This window comes from Xyrauchen texanus, chromosome 15 (genome assembly GCF_025860055.1).
Source record: "Xyrauchen texanus isolate HMW12.3.18 chromosome 15, RBS_HiC_50CHRs, whole genome shotgun sequence".
Taxonomy (NCBI): domain Eukaryota; kingdom Metazoa; phylum Chordata; class Actinopteri; order Cypriniformes; family Catostomidae; genus Xyrauchen; species Xyrauchen texanus.
In genome coordinates this window covers 29508955-29526763 of record NC_068290.1, presented here as the reverse complement: position 1 = coordinate 29526763, position 17809 = coordinate 29508955, and the positions used below count along the sequence as shown (strand labels likewise).

Here is a 17809-nt window from a genome sequence, read left to right as displayed (position 1 = left end):
AATGTGTAATAATTGTAAGGCCAAAGTAAACCATGGGGGAACCACCACGATAACTTTCGGAACAACAAACCTAATTAGACATTCAAAACAACATCATCCAGCTGAAAATGCCCATTTTAAAAAATAAAATAAAATGTTGCATTGAAGAAAGGTAGATTTTGTTTGTATATGCGGTCAATAATAGTTCTTAGAAAGAAAATCGGAAAAAAAATCAGTATCGGCAGGTCACACTTGCAAAAAATCGGAAATCAGAATCGGCCAAGAAAATTGCAGTCGGTGCAACTCTAATATTTTCCAATTGCATTTCTATATATATTATTTTAAAAAAACAGTACGTAAAACTTTTAAATGCTGCGCTGAACTGCTGAAAAGTTGCAATAATTGAAAATATTGGTACCAGTCCATTTTAAATCTGGTACGTGATACTTTATTTGGTAAAGGTAGAATGCACAAACTGTAGAATTTGCAGTGTTTAAACATAGCTCTGTTGTTATGTCTGCATTTTACCTGTGCAAAATAACAAATTAAAGGAAGAATAAATAATTGAAATTTCGCGGCTGAAATTTGTATTCAGTATTTAATGTGTAAACAGTACGTTTTGGATCAATGCCATTTACACGCTTCAAAAGATTTTCCTGATGATTATCGATATATAGTGGATTCAGAAAATATTATAAAATTTTTTTCACATTTTGTTAAAGTGGCAGGGCGGAGGGCGGGGCCGGGTTGTGATTATACACACCCGGTCCCGCCCTCCGCCCTGCCACAGTTATGTTGCAGCCTTATGCTATTATTTTTTTCTCAATCTATACTCCATACCCCATAAAGACAAAGCAAAAACCAGACTTTTGATAACGTTGCAAGTTTATTAAAAAGGAAAAACTTAAATATCATTGACACAAGTATTCAGATTCTTAACTCAGTACTTAGTTGAAGAACCTTTGGCAGCAATTACAGTCTCAAGTCTTTTGGGGTATGATGCAACAAGCTTTGCATACCTGGATTTGGGGATTTCCTGCCATTCTTCTCTGCAGATCCTTTCAAGCTCTGTCAGGTTGGATGGGGATCATTGGTGGACAGCCATTTTCAGGTCTCTCTGGGCTCTGGCTGGGCCAATCAAGGACATTCACAGAGTTGTCTTGGCTGTGGGCTTAGGGTCATTGTCCTGTTGGAAGGTGAACCTTCAGCCCAGTCTGATGTCCTCAGCACTCTGGACCAGGTTTTCATTAAGGATATCTCTGTATTTTTCTGCATTCAGCTTTCCTTTAACCCTTACCAGTCCCCCAGTCCTTGCTGCTGAAAAACACCCCCACAGCATGATGTTACCACCACCATGCTTCACCGTTGGGATGTTATTAGGCAGGTGATGAGCGGTGCCTGGTTTCCTCCTGACGTGATGCTTGGAATTGAGGCCAGACAGTTCAATCTTGTTTCTCAAAGTCTGAGAGTCCTTTAAGTGCTTTTTTGCAAATTCCAAGCAGGCTTTCATGTGTCTTGCAATGAGGAGAGTCTTCCGTCTGGCCACTCTGTCATAAAGCCCAGATCTGTGGAGCATTGCAGTGATGGTTGTCCTTCTGCAAGTTTCTCCCATTTCCAAACATGATCTCTGCAGCACAACCAGAGTGACCATCGGGTTCTTGTTCACCTCTCTTACTAAGGCCCTTCTCCCCCGATTGCTCAGTTTGGCAGGGTGGCCAGCTCTTGGAAGAGTCTTGGTTGTTCCACAATTCTTCCATTTAAGAATTATAGAGGCCACTGTACTCTTGGGATCCTTCAATGAGGCTGAAATTTTATGTAGCCTTCGCCAGATCTGTGCCTCGACACAATTCTGTCTCTGAGCTCTGCAGGCAGTTCCTTTGATCTTATGACTTGGTTTTTGTTCTGAAATGCATTTTCAGCTGTAAGACCTTTTATAGGAATGTGTGTGCCTTTCTAAATCATGTTCAATCAATTGAATTTGCCACCGGTGGACACTAATCAAAGTGTAGAATCATCTCAAAGATGATCCAGAGAAATGGAATGCACCTGAGCTAAATTTCAAGTGTCATAGCAAAGGGTCTGGATACTTATGTCAGTGTGATATTTCAGTTTTGTCTTTTTAATAAATGTGCAAAATTATAAAAATCTGTTTTGTATTTATAGGGTATGGAGTATAGACTGATGTGAAAGCAAATCTATCATGTTTAAAGCATTTTAGCATTTTAGCATGGTGGCTCAGTGGTTAAGGCTCTGGGTTACAGACCGAAAGGTCAGGGGTTCAAGCCCCAGCAATGCCAAGATACCATGTTGGGCCCTTGAGCAAGGCCCTTTACCCTATCTGCTCCAGGGGCGCTGTTTCATGGCTGACCCTGCGCTCTGACCCCAGCTTAGTTGGGATATGCGAAAACAACTGCATTTCATTGGCTCTGTACGTGTACTCTGCACAATGACAATAAAGTTGAATCTTAATCTTAATGTGAAAAAATTAAGGGGTCTGAATAATTTCTGAATGCACTTTTTTCCAGATATAAATTTGGGCTGCTTTTTTTTTTTTAAAAAATATTCTCAACACAACTTTGATAAAGTGTGAGCGGCAGGGTAAATTAAAGGGGGTCACACACCAGGCACATCACGTCACCGGACATGTTGCATTCTAAAATTTGAAACAATTATTTTCTACAAAAGTACGCACTAAGCCAATGCTCAGCTTCAAAATTATGAAGTGCCACGGAGCACATCTTACATAGTTTTCCATTAAATTGTACCCAAATCATTATCAAAGGACAAAGATGATTTACTCTAGCCATTGCTGGATGATATATTGTGTTTATGTATCTTTCATATAGCAGCATTACACAATGTATTTTCAGTTACAAGTATGTCATTTTGTGGTTTGACTGCTTGAATGAAAGACCTCTTCAAGGCTACATACAGAGAAATTGCAAAATAAACGTTGCCATTTTTGATTGTTCAGTTTGCGGAGTTAGACCAGTTTCTTATACTAACCTGCAAACTCATCAATGTTACTTTGTTAGTTCTTGAAGTACAAAAATGTTCCTAACTTTGGACTACCATGTTCTGCACCGCAACAGCTTGTCCTGTGTGTGTGTTACCTTTCCTGACCGCAGCTGGCTTCAGTATATGTTATATCACCCTCTGGTGGTGTCCCTACGCTTTTAGGGCAGAGGCCAGACTGTTAAAAAGAGGCCAACTGAGTGAATTTGAAAGCATCCAAATTAGGCTTCTAATTTAAATGTCGGCTCATTTTAATATATCAGTGCTTCAAAAATATATTGATAAAATAATTTGCAGATCAATAATCGATATATCAATATTTAATGACATCCCTAGTATACAGAGTTTAAACTATAATTCAGGAACTCTAGAATTGGTGTTGTGTATATCCAATGTGCTGAATTGATCTGATTAGAGATTTGTGCAGTTCTGAATGATGTGATATTTACAGTACTTCAAAAATGCAGCAGGCCTTGGTCTTCCAATTATGAACAATAACCTAAGTACCAAGCTCTTATTAACTTTTTCTTTATTTTTCATTTATTGTCAGTGTATCAGCTACAGCAGGAAGCACCAAGACCAAAGAGAATCACATGTCCTCAGGAGGTTAGTACAGGAAAATATGTGTGAACACTCCCAAGGTTTATCAAACATGACTCATATTGACTCAATCAGCATATCTTCACTAAACACTGCAGCAATTGTTCTGATTTTAAGACTTCCACTCATCCTGTTAGAAATGAAGAGCCACAGTTTGACAAAGTGATGTGTTTCAAACTGTATTTCTCAATCAATGTGTTTCTCTCTTCCCCTCTCCTTCTTTGACTTTCAGATGGGGAGCAGGCCCAAGCACTATGGAAGAGAGTGAGTTTCTAACTTTATGATTTTACCTTCTGTACATCTCTCAATGCATCCAATAATGTATGTGAAATTTGTGGGCAGAATATATAATTTTAAGGAATAGGTCATAAAAAAATGCTAATTCTGTCATTTACTAACCCCTGTGTTGTTCCAAACCCATATCAATTTCTTTCTTCTTCCATGGAGGTATTTTAAAGAAAATCTGTGCCGTCCATGTCCATATAACAAAAAGTGTATGGAAACTGTCTTTTAAGCTCTTCATTCTGTTCATTACACAAAGCTTGCAATATACACTATATGGACAAAAGTATTGGGACACCTACACCTTACACCTACAGGAGCTTTTATGACATCCCATTCTTTCACAAATGTTTGTAAAAGCAGACTGCATGGCTAGGTGCTTGATTTTATACACCTGTGGCAATGGGACTGAAGGAAACACCTGAATTCAATGATTAAGTGGTGGCCCAATACTTTTGTCCATATAGTGTAGCTCTAAGTAGTGCTTAGTCATGTGGATCTATTTAAGGACTACTGTTCATGCTTTGGTCAATTTGGAGTTTGACAGACTCACTTTCAACAGGATATTCTTTGAAATTCACATTTTGTGTTCATTGGTAGAAAGTATGCATTTGGAATGACATGCCGGTTAGTTCATAACATTTTTGGATGAACAGTTCCTTTAAGTCTGATATTAGATGTAATGCACATTGATCTAGTGTATCAGTGTGTGGGTGGGTGTTGATATGAAAGACTGTATATGAGTGAGAGAGAGAGAGAGAGTGTCATGTCTTGTCCTGTCTTGTCATGTTATGTCTCGTTTCTGTTCTTTCCCCCTACTCTGTCGCCCTCTGCTGATCGTTATATGTTACTTTCCCTCTCCTTTCCCTCTGCTCCCAGCTGTTTCTCATCTCCCCTTAATTCCTCGTTAATCCTCTTCCCACCTGTTCCCCCTTTCCTCTGATTAGCTCCCTACTTCTCTCCCTGCTCTCGCTGCATTCTTTGTCGGATTCTCACTAGAGTTCTCTCACTCTAAGCAAACTACAGTCCTGTTATCTCTGTCCTGAGTCCTGTCCTGAGTCCTGTCCTGAGTCCTGTCCTGAGTCCTGTCCTGAGTCCTGTCCTGAGTCCTGTCCTGAGTCCTGTCCTGAGTCCTGTCCTGAGTCCTGTCCTGAGTCCTGTCCTGAGTCCTGTCCTGAGTCCTGTCCTGAGTCCTGTCCTGTTGGCATCCGCTGTCATCTCTCTCTGTTCGCTGCTAACCATCTCCACTATTTGTGCCCAGTTATCTGACGCTACGGGAGAGTTGGTATCCGCTATCCACCCTCGACTCCGGTCGGCCCTTGGGAGAGATCCACAGCCTGTAGTTGCTTCCCCGCTTACCCTGACTGTTCGCTCTGAGACTACCAGGAAGCACTTATTTGTTCTGTTTATTATTCGCCCTCTCTGCGGGTTGTTTGTTTGCATACCTCTCAAGGAGAAGACTTTGTGCTTGACATTATTCCCTGAACTTCATTAAAGAGCTCTGTTTCTGTTATATCGCTTTTGGGTCCTCACTTACCCCCATAACAGAAGAATCCGACCAAGATGGACCCAGCGACCCCGGCCTCACTCCAGTCAGCCGTCGAGATCCAGGGAGCGATGCTGGGCAGACACGAGGCAGAGCTGTCTGCGGCGCGGCACGCCATTGAGAGCTTGGCGGCTCAGGTCTCCGAACTCTCGAGGCAGATACCCCTTCTTCGCCCTGAGCCACCGGTCACCCCCAGGGCTCCCGAGCCTCCGGAACCCAGGATTAATAACCCGCCGTGCTATGCTGGTGAGCCCTCTGAATGTTGTGCGTTCCTCACCCAGTGTGACGTTGTTTTTTCTCTCCAGCCCACTACTTATTCCCACAGCAGAGCCTGTGTCGCCTACGTGATATCTCTCCTTTCCGGATGGGCTCGAGAGTGGGGAACGACCATCTGGGAGGCGGAGGCTGAATGTACTAACCGTTATCTGGATTTCAAGGCGGAGATGATACGGGATTTTGACCGCTCTGTTTTTGGCGAAGAGGCATCCCGGGTCCTATCGTCTTTGCGTCAGGGTGAGCGGTCCATTACTGACTACTCCATTGAGTTCCGTACTCTTGCAGCCTCCTGTGACTGGAACGAGCCAGCGCTGCTCGCCCGCTTTCTGGATGGTCTCTGCACGGAGGTTAAGGACGAGATTCTTTCCCGAGAGGTTCCCTCCAGCATGGATTCTGTGATTGAGCTCGCCATCCGCATAGAAAGACGGTTCGATCGTCGTCGCCGAGTTCGGGACCAGGAGCCCACATTTTCCTTAGCACCTCTCTCCGCTGCACTACCATCCTCCTCCTCCACCTTGGTTTCTGAGCCCATGCAGCTGGGGGGCAGGAAAAGGAGCGGAGAATCACCCACCATCTCTGCCTCTATTGCGGCTCTGCCACTCACTTCGTTACCTCTTGCCCGGTAAAAGCCGGAGCTCGCCAGTAAGAGGAGAGCTACTGGTGAGCGCTACTACTCTGGTCTCTCCTTCGAGGTCTTGCACCACCTTTCCCGTCCATCTCCGCTGGACCGGCTCTTCTGCCACCTGCAGGGCTTTGATTGACTCTGGGGCGGAGGGCTGCTTCATGGATGAGACCTGGGCTCGGGAACACGGTATCCCCCTCATGGATTTAAGAAAGTCCACGGCCCTGTTTGCCTTGGACGGCAGTTCCCTCCCCAAGATTCAGTGTGAGACATTACCTTTGACCCTCACTGTCTCCGGTAATCACAGCGAGACCATTTCTTTTTTTATTTTTCACTCCCCTTTCGCCCCTATTGTTTTAGGCCACCCCTTGCTAGTCCAACATAACCCCTCAATTAATTGGTCTAAGAATACTATCCTTTCGTGGAATGTCTCTTGTCATGTGAAATGTTTAATGTCTGCTGTTCCCCCTTTGTCCTCTGTCTCTGTTTTTCAGGAGGAGCCTGGTGATTTGTCGGGGGTGCCGGAGGAGTATCACGATCTGCAGATGGTGTTCTGTTGGTCCCGGGCCACTTCTCTTCCTCCGCATCGTTCATATGATTGTAGTATCGAACTTCGTCCAGGAAACACTCCCCCCCGGGGAAGACTTTACTCGCTGTCGGCTCCCGAACGTCAGGCTCTCGAGGATTATTTATCTGTAGCTCTCGATGCCGGTACTATTGTCCCTCCTCCTCTCCGGCTGGGCGGGTTTTTTTGTTCAGAAGAAGGACGGTTCCTTGCGCCCTGCATTGATTATCGAGGGCTGAATGACATAACAGTTAAGAATCGTTACCCGCTCCCTCTTATGTCATCAGCTTTCGAGATCTTGCACGGAGCTAAGTTTTTTACTAAGTTGGATCTGCGTAACGCTTACCATCTCGTACGCATTAGGGAGGGGACGAGTGGAAGACGGCGCTTAACACTCCGTCAGGGCACTTTGAATATCGGGTTCTTCCGTTCGGCCTCGTTAACGCTCCTGCTGTTTTTCAGGCACTAATTAATGACGCCCTGAGAGATATGCTGAACATCTTTGTTTTTGTTTACCTCGACGACATCCTGATTTTTTCTCCGTCTCTCCAAATTCATCTCCAGCATGTTTGCCGCGTCCTCCAGCTCTATTAGAGAACCGTCTTTACGTATAAGCTGAGAAATGTACTTTCCATGCCGCCTCGTTAGTTTTCTCGGCTCTGTCATTTCTGCAGAGGGTATTCGAATGGATTCTGCTAAGGTCCAAGCCGCTTTAGATTGGCCCGCACCTAAGTCGCGTTGAGCTGCAGCGCTCGGTTTCGCCAATTTTTATCGACGCTTCATCCGTAATTTCAGTCAGGTGGCTGCTCCCTGACTGCCCTTACGTCCGGCCAAGTCGTGCTTTAGATGGTCCGTTTCTGCCCAGGGGGCATTTGATCTCCTCAAGAACCGCTTTACGTCCGCGCCCATCCTTGTTACACCTGATTTGTCTAGACAATTCGTGGTCGAGGTTGACGCGTCAGAGGTGGGCGTGGGAGCCATCCTTTCCCAACGCTCTCTCTCGGACAACAGGGTCCACCCTTGCGCGTACTTTTCTCATCGCCTGTCGCCGTCTGAACGTAACTACGATGTGGGTAACTGCGAGCTGCTAGCCATTCGCCTAGCTCTAGGCGAATGGCGACAGTGGTTGGAGGGGGCGACCGTTCCTTTTGTCGTATGGACTGACCATAGGAACCTAGAATACATTCGTTCTGCTAAATGACTTAACGCACGCCAGGCTCGTTGGGCTCTGTTTTTCGCCCGATTTGATTTTGTTATTTCCTACCGCCCAGGCTCCAAGAACACCAAGCCTGATGCCTTGTCACGTCTCTATTCCCCCGAGGTTTCCACGGACTCTGAGGGGATTCTCCCTGCGGGACGTATCGTTGGGTCGACTGTCTGGGGAATAGAGAGGCAGGTTAAACGAGCGCTCACTCTCACCCCCTCGCCGCGCACCTGTCGTAGACACCTTCTCTTTGATCCTGCCCCTACCCGCCTGGCCGTTCTTCAGTGGGCTCACTCGGCCAAATTGACTGGTCACCCCGGCGTTCGGGGCACGCTCGCTTCCATTCACCAGCGTTTTGGTGGCCCACTCGGAACGTGACACGCTGCCGTTCGCGGGCGGCTTGCTCGCTCTGCGCGCAAACCAAGTCTGGGAACTCTCCTCCGGCCGGACTTCTCAGACCTCTTCCTATCCCTTCTGGCCGTGGTCACACATCGCCTTAGATTTCATCACCGGACTCCCTGCGCCGGGCGGTAATACAGTCATTCTCACGGTTATCGATCGATTTTCTAAGGCGCCCATTTTATCCCCCTCGCTAAGCTCCCTCCGCTAAAGAGACGGCGCAAATTGTCATCGAAAATGTTTTCAGAATTCATGGCCTCCCTCTGAAATTGTTTCGGATAGAGGGCCGCAGTTTACGCCTCAGTTTTGGAGGGAATTTTGTCGCTTGATTGGGGCTTCCGTCAGTCTCTCGTCCGGCTTCCACCCTCAATCTAACGGTCAAGTCGAACGGGCCAATCAGACTGTTGGTCGCATCTTGCGCAGCCTTTCTTTCCGTAACCCCGGCCCTGGTCCGAAGCACCTTCCCTGGGCAGAATACGCCCATAATTCGCTTCCTTCGTCTGCTACCGGTTTGTCCCCTTTTCAGAGCAGCCTCGGTACCAACCCCCGCTGTTCTCGCCTCAGCTCGCCGATTCCAGCGTTCCTCCGCTCAGGCTTTTGTCCAACGCTATGAAGCACCTGGAGGGGTGTCAGGTCAGCTCTTTGCCATTATAGGGACCAAACTGTGAGAGCTGCTAACAAGCGTAGAACTAAGAGCCCTAGATATTGTCGCGGCCAGAAGGTATGGCTTTCCACTCTCAACCTTCCCCTTAAGTCTGTCTCTCGTAAATTGACCCTGCGCTTCATCGATCCGTTCCATATCTCGCAGGTTATTAGTCCCGTCGCGGTGCGACTTCTTCTCCCCCGCTATCTTCGCAGTGTCCACCCAGTCTTCCACGTCTCCTGTGTTAAACCCGCTCTTAGCGCTCCCACCCGTCCCCCTTCCCTCCCCGTTCATGTTGAAGGCGCTCTACAGGGTCCGCAAGATTCTGGACATGCACGCTCGGGGTTGTGGTCATCAGTTTCTGGTGGATTGGGAGGGATACCGACCCGAGGAGAGAAGTTGGGTCCCCTCTCGGGACGTGTTGGACCGTTCGCTTATCGATGATTTCCTCCGTGGCCGCCAGGTCTCCTCCTCGGAAGCGCCAGGAGGCGCTCGTTGAGGGAGGGGTACTGTCATGTCTTGTCCTGTCTTGTCATGGTATGTCTCGTTTCTGTTCTTTCCCTCTACACTGTCGCCCTCTGCTGATCGTTATATGTTACTTTCCCTCTCCTTTCCCTCCGCTCCCAGCTGTTTCTCATCTCCCCTTAATTCCTCGTTAATCCTCTTCCCACCTGTTCCCCCTTTCCTCTGATTAGCTCCCTACTTCTCTCCCTGCTCTCGCTGCATTCTTTGTCGGATTCTCACTAGAGTTTCTCTCACTCTAAGCAAACTACAATCCTGTTATCTCTGTCCTGAGTCCTGTCCTGTTGGCATCCGCTGTCATCTCTCTCTGTTCGCTGCTAACCATCTCCACTATTTGTGCCCAGTTATCTGACGCTACGGGAGAGTTGGTATCCGCTATCCACCCTCGACTCCGGTCGGCCCTTGGGAGAGATCCACAGCCTGTAGTTGTTTCCCCGCTTACCCTGACTGTTACCCAAGGAATCGCTCTGAGACTACCAGGAAGCACTTATTTGTTCTGTTTATTATTCGCCCTCTCTGCGGGTTGTTTGTTTGCATACCTCTCAAGGAGAAGACTTTGTGTTTGACATTATTCCCTGAACTTCATTAAAGAGCTCTGTTTCTGTTATATCGCTTTTGAGTCCTCACTTACCCCCATAACAGAGAGAGAGACTGTGATTTTTATTGTGTCAACTGAGAGAAAATGTATGTGCATGTGAATATTTAAGCATTAGAATGTGTGTGTGTGTGTGTGGGGGGGGCTGGTTTGGGTGGTTTATTAGGAAATTGCCACACCAGGACAAATCATAGTGTCTGTGTACAGGTTCCATGGTCTGATTTCCAGAGAGCGTGCAGATGAACTGCTTGCAGGGGCAGAGGGGGCTTACCTCATCAGAGAGAGTCAAAGACAACCAGGAACATACACGCTTGCCTTGAGGTACACTCCATCCATTTATCCTTTTCACTATACCTATATGTTCTTTAGTACATTTACGTATCCATCTATTCATCCTTTATACCAGTATGACCACATTTACACCTATATTTACATCCGGGCAATCTCTACAAGATCCCTGAAGGTTTCCTGATGTATCTGGGCACCAAGATATTAGCAGCTGATCATTCAAGTGTGTGACTGAAGTTGCAAAGTGGAGCCGCCGTGGATCGGACTTGTTGGTCCAGCAAATCCCACAGATGCTCAATCAAATTTGGAGACATCATGTTTTTCAAACCATTCCCGAAAAATGTGTGCAGTGGCAGGGCGCATTATCCTGCTGAAAGAGGCCACTGCCTTCTGGGAATACCATTTCCCTGAAGGGGTGTACCTGGCCTGCAACAATGTGTAGGTAGGTGGCACGTGTCAAATTGACATCCACATGAATGACCAGACTCAGGGTTTTCCAGCAGAGCATTGCCCAGAGCATCACACTCCCTCCACTGTCATTTTCCTACAGGTCATCATGGTGCCATCACTTCCCCAGATAAACAATGCACACGTACATGGCCGTCCTAGTGATGTAAAAGAAAGCAGGAATCATCGGACCAGGCAAACTTCTCCCTCTGCTCCAAGGTCCAGTTCCGATGCTTTCGTGCCCATTGTAGTCACTTTTGACAATGGATGGTGGTCATCATGGGCACTCTGACCGGTCTGTGGCCACGCAGCAGGGTGTGATACACTCTGTGTTGTGACACATTCCTCCCGTATTCATTATTACAATTTTCTGTGACTTGTGCCACAGTAGATCTTCTGTCAGTTCGGACTAGACAGGATGAGCCTTGGGTACCCAACACCCTGTCGCCGGTGTGTCCCTCCTCAGACCACTGTCAGTAGGTACTTACCACTGCTGACCAGACGCACCCACCACAAGCCTTGCCGTTTCAGAGATGCTCTGACCCAGTCATCTGGCCATAACAATTTAACCTTTGTTAAAGTCACTCAGGTCTTTACTCCTGACCATTTCTCCTGCATTCAACATGTTGACTACAAGAACTGATTGATCGCTTACCATCTAATCTACCCAGACCTTGACATGTGCCCTTGTTAGGTGATGATCAACATTATTCACTTCACATGTGATCATAATGTTTTGGCTCATCGGTGTATATAAAAGTGTGTGTGTATATGTATGTATGTATATATATATATATATATATATATATATACACTTTGGAATGTGTATACTCTATATACAACACTGTGCAAAGGTTTTAGGCACTTGTGAAAAATGTTGCATAGTGAGGATGACATAATAAGTTTTCATTTATCACTTTATCATTTCATTTATATTATTTCAATGTCATAAAAAGTCCAGTGAACATAAAAAAAGCTAAATCAAAATTCAGTGTGACCACCTTTGACTTTAAAACAGCACTAATTCTCCAGGTACTCATGGACACGGAATTCACCAAAGTTCTTATATTTCGGCTGTCTCAGTTGCTTCTGTCTCTTAATGTAATCTCAGACTGACACGATGTTCAGTGGGGGGCTTTGTTGGGGACATGACATCTGTTGCAGGGCTCCCTGTTCTTCTGTTCTCATCTTTTCTATTTGCAAAAGTAATGTTTGGGACATTTATATTTCCTATTGACACACTAAATCTGAAGATATAAATAACCATCTTAAGACAAATGCTTTTGTGATACATTGTATGTGCAATGACTTTTACACATAACTGTATATTTGGAAGCAATAGTGTGCTGATTTTCTTCTGCTCCACTGTACATTCATTAAATCATTTCTCTTAAACAATATTACTTGTCCATCACTCAGATTCGGAGGCCAGACACTGAACTACCGACTCTTTTATGATGGAAAGCACTTTGTTGGAGAGAAGCGTTTCGAGTCTGTGCATGATCTGGTTACAGACGGTCTCATCACTCTCTATATTGAGACCAAGGCAGCAGAGTACATCGCCAAGATGACCACAAACCCCATCTACCAGCACCTGGGGTACACTTCTCTCCTGAGGGACAGATTCACTCACCGTCTCAGTCGAACCCATTCTGAGCCCAAAAGGGTCACTTTCCAGCAGGATGACAAGGTATTTCAGCACAAAACACTGCATCTTATTTTCTAATATAGTATAACCAGGCACTATCTGTGCTGGAATAGTGCCTATGCACGTTCTGAATTTGAAAGAGCCAATTCTGCTGTCTGCATCACAGTGGTGGAGCAATGCTGTACAGTCCCTGTAAAGTATTAAAGTAGAATGGTTTGCCCCATAAAAACATCCATTCAGCGCATATTTTTTGCCGTGTTTGTGTTTTTACCTTATTTGATTCATTATTTTGGTGAATCGTAAGCTACAACAATGCAGACAGTGTGGTCAAACCTATGTATAACTTCTAAAATGCTGCCAGTTCTGTTTCAGTTCTCTTAATGGAGCCACAGTTGTTATCTGAGATGACATTTACATCCAAATGCCATTGAGAAAGTTAGATAAGCATGAAACCTTACTTGCACTCCTCTATATCTGTGAACAGAGAAAGCAGGATATAGGTATTGGTATTGCTTCATTATGCATGCATATTGCAAGGAGTAAATGCACATCTTGTCCATTCTTTATTTATTTAGCTATTTATGCAGGCATTTTCTTGTTTACCCAACTTAGGATGGCTCTTTCCTTTCACAAATCTTTGTGTGATGTTATATGGACAAATGACAAACAGGAGCATTTCTGTGTGGTCAGGACATTTAGAAGATTAGAAATATGTGAAAGAGTGTTTTAGTGTCAGCGTGTGCATCTTTGATATAACATAATTTTGTGAAACGGCTGTTATTTATCAGACACACTGTGTGGTTCACTGAGAGAGCTTTATCAAATCAGTCAGGTCTGCCTTTCCTCTTTATAAATTCATCTGCCTCACGCTTCAGGTGAATGTTTCGTTATGAGAACTCTTATATCAACATAAATAATGTTCAGACATTTGTAAATTAGTCTAAATAAGTGTAGTTTGTCTTTCCCATATTCGTGTTTGCATAGGGAATGTTAGATTTTTGTTGCACTCACCAGATGGCAAATTTTAAGACAAGATTAATTTATGTGTATGAACACTTCACGCTCATCAACAATTTGTAGATTTGATTATTCATTAACAATTTGTAGATCAGTTGCCCTGTTCAGATAGTGTTCACTAGAGGGCAGCCAAAACAAACTGTGAATATTGATTGATCTCTCTCTGTGTGTGTGTGTGTGTGTGTGTGTGTGTGTGTGTGTGTGTGTGTGTGTGTGTGTGTGTGTGTGTGTGTGTGTGTGTGTGTGTGTGTGTGTGTGTGGGCTGGTTTGGGTGGTTTATGAGGAAATTGTTTAGGTTACAAACTGTTAATTACAAGGGTATTATGCTATAAATGTGATTTATGAGGACAGTTCTAGTGTCCCCATAATTCAAATCGCTTAATAAAACATACTAGACTAAACTAGATGGTTTTTTTTAAATATAAAATACTGAACATTTCCTGTGAGGTATAGGGGATAGAATCTATAGTTCATTCAGTATAAAAATCATTATGTCTATGGAGAGTCCTCATAAGGATAGCCACACCAACGTGTGTGTGTGTGTCCAACTCCTTGTGCGTTTCTTACCTGCTGTCAGTAAACTCAAAATCTGCTTTACATACACAATTCTTCTTTTTCTTTTCTTTTAATCCTGTCTCTCATTAATATAAATTTACACTATCTGGACTTGTCTTTTAAGCATCCCTTGAAATCAAGGTGTAGTTTTCTGGCATTGCGTCATTCTCTATATGATCATCTAGATGACAAAGTTAACTTTTAGTAGATATACTGTATGCATATCAAATTTACAGACTTTCTCTTCTGGTAAAATGGACCAAAAATATGAAATATTAAAGGAATAGTTCAACCAAAAATGAAAATGTTCTCGTAATTTACTCACCCTCATGCTATTCCAGATGTGTGTGACATTCTTTCTTCTGCTGAACACAAACAAAGAGATGAATATCTCAGCTCTGTTGGTCCATATAATGCAAGTGAATGGTGATAAACTTTGATGCTCGAAAAAACCACAAAGGCAGCATAAAAATAATCCAGAAGACTCACTGGTTTACACCTTGTCGTTTTATGCGATCCAATTAGTTTCGGAAAAATGTAAAAAAAATTTTTTTTAAATGAACTCCTTTTTACTGTACATCTTGTCATTGCAGTCTTTGATCACTATTTCAAGCTTGATTACACTTCCTAATGCTTGACGCATACGCAGAGTGCTAGAAGGCACTATAAAAATTTTTATCGAGATTGAAATCATGTGAAAAAGGCATTATATTTTGGTCTGTTCACAAAATAGATGGAATTGCTTCAGAAGTCATGGATTTTACCACTGGAGTCTTATGGACTGCTTTTATACTGCCTTTGTGCTTTTTGGAGCTTTAAAATTTTGGTCTCCATCCACATTGTATGGACCTACAGAGCTGAGATGTTCATCTAAAAATCTTTGTTTGGGTTCAGCAGAAGAAAGTAATTAACATCTGGGATGTCATGAGGTTGAGTAAATTATGAGAGTGTTTTCATTTTTGGGTGAACTATCCCTTTGATATTTTATACTACTTAAATTTGTCCAATAAAATGCTCTTTAGAATGAGAATGTCCCTCCCTTCAATATCACCTACTTCTGTCTAGCAGTAGCAAATCATATTCATGCTTGTGAAGTAAACTAAAGGCAGTTGGCTATAAAAAACAAAAGGAATGGGACCTCCATATGATAGCAGTTTCATTGGGTCTGTAAAGTAAACCCTGAAGCACCCCCTTTATATAGAGCTCTGATTAGCATAAACTAATCAGAGTATTAGTTTTTTCACTTCCAGAATAAAGTATGTTGATAACTGGGGCAGTCCATCAATTATACCAGACTATACAGAATGTATTTTCTGGGTTTTGATCATGCTTTAGTTTGCACTGCATTTGTCCATTATTTTACTCTTTATCCACTCAAAAGCACATTGTGCTGCTTGTACATTGTTAGACACGTAGGACACCAAATAAGCCTAGAGCTTTTCATTGAGAAGATTTGTATTGATGAATTTAAATCATTACAACGCCATTTAAAATACAGGCGGCCACAGATTGAATGAAAATCAGATTAAACAGAAGTCATTCTGACAAGAATTATTTTAATGATCAATTATAATAAATAACAGTTTCTTCTGAATCTTGTGTGTGGTATTCATTACAGCAATTCTGTGTTTTGTAGGCCACTAGAATAAATAAATCATCACAGTAATTTTGTTGAGACCAGCAGGAATCTGAAGTGTTTTATATTCGTACACTGGCATCTTCTCCAACTTTACTCTCTTAATTCACCGCTTTCTATTTTTTCCTGTTCTGGAAAGTCATTCAAACTCTGATCTCCCATTCACAGCTGTCGAAGTTTATACTGCAAACGTTCCTAAACCCGGAGTGTGAAAAAGGTCTATGGAGATAAAATGACAAAACTAAACCCGCAGACTCAGAATGAATCAGCCATGTCAGTGTCTTCAGACTAATAATGCTGGGATTCATGGTAATAAATGTGTAGTTATGATTTCATAGTGGCTTTGTATTCTGTTAGTGCTGCTACAATTCATGCACGCTTACTAGAATCAAAACATTGAGTGCCTTTACGAGCTACCATTGTGTTATAATGAAGTAGATTGTTATGGATCTATATTTAAGGATTTACATTCAAATTGGCTCAACAATTGGCTCAAGATTTATCTTAAGAGTTACCAAGGATACATAATCCTCATCAACAACACAACAATAAACAATAAATGTGTTATAGTAGGGTATTTTCACTTCATTACATTGACCACACACACCCTGTCACTTTGGAATCAGTTACTGTCCCAGTTTTGACTTAGTCATATCTAACCAATTACTAATCACAGTGACTTTCTATGACTGCAGTCCTCTAGTATGACAACCTGTATGAACACTCACCCAGCCTGTTTGCTTACCTGTGCAGCATTTCATATGGCTCTCTTCCTCTAAAAGCAATAATGGCTTAAGTGTCCTGATTGCTTGGCAAGTTTCACCTAAAACCACTCAACGCTGATTGAGTTATTAGAATTAGCGCATAGCTTTTTGGTGATTTATCATTGTTGTTTACATTGTATTTCAGCACTGCATTTATTTATTTATTTTACTTTCCTGCATTTGTCTTGCACATTAGTCTTAATTGCACATACTTTTGCAATGCTAGGTGTTTTTTTTTTTTTTTGTCTGTGTGCTGCTTTGGCAAAAAAAAAAAAAATGTTTTTTTTATTACCATCATTACAATAGGTTCCACAGCTTAGATAGTCTTAACCTCCTGAGACCTGCTGTGTCCATTTTCCATTTCCCTTTTTGACTTGCACTTACATTTATGCATTCGGCAGATGCTTTTATCCACTGTATTGTCGGTTTTTAAGCGACTTACAGTGCACTTATTAGAGGGACAATCCCCCTGAAGCAACCTGGAGTTAAGTGCCTTGCTCAAGGACACAATTGTGGTGGCTGTGGGGATCGACCTGGCAACTTTCTGCTTACCAGATCTGTGCTTTAGCCCACTATGCACCACCACTCACACTCGTAGCTAGTAGGACCTAATGAACATGCAAAAAAAACTATTCTAGAGCAAATAGTGGATGGCAACATATGTGGATAGAAATGTGAAATTTTACCAAGCTATAGAAAGTGTTTATTATATTTCCAGGAGTGTTGGTTATTCATATTTTTGAGATGTTACAGACATTACATCAGAAAATAACATAATTTATTCTGATTCAAAGTAATGGCCAACATCATCCAATCACTGCCAACGATGTTAAAATAAAATTAAACATTATAAATTCTGAATCTATGTACTGATTACCATTGTCCCATATCAACCAAACATGTTGAGTGGTTCAAACATCATCTGCAGCCTTAAACTGAACAGTTGATGAGAAGTTTGGATCAAATGCTCTTAACTGAATACAAATGCTACAGGATGTTCCCCAACACCCTTTCTCCCTATTTAGTGAATGACTTAACCTCCAGTATGCTGTCTGTCTGAAATCAGAAATGTCCAGCATTGGATAAACATATTGGTTTTCAATGTGAAAATACCTGAAAATGAAAACCTTGAATTATTTTACACATTATTGTACATTTTGTTTAGCAGCCTGGCATTTTGCAGTAAATCACTTAAATAAAAAAATA

At 43.0% G+C, this 17809-nt stretch overlaps 1 protein-coding gene across 2 annotated transcripts in view; it reads left to right on the top strand.

Moving 5' to 3' along the window:
• The window catches only part of LOC127655629 (beta-chimaerin-like), a 78474-nt gene that overhangs the window by 39911 nt on the left and 20754 nt on the right, over positions 1–17809 (top strand). The window contains exons 3-6 of one of the 2 annotated variants that reach the window (XM_052143528.1): positions 3545–3600; positions 3827–3858; positions 10456–10569; positions 12403–12673. In XM_052143528.1, the coding sequence (XP_051999488.1) occupies positions 3545–3600; positions 3827–3858; positions 10456–10569; positions 12403–12673 (473 nt within the window). Of the gene's footprint in view, positions 1–3544; positions 3601–3826; positions 3859–10442; positions 10570–12402; positions 12674–17809 lie in introns of both variants that reach the window. The other variant, XM_052143529.1, reaches the window with a different exon arrangement.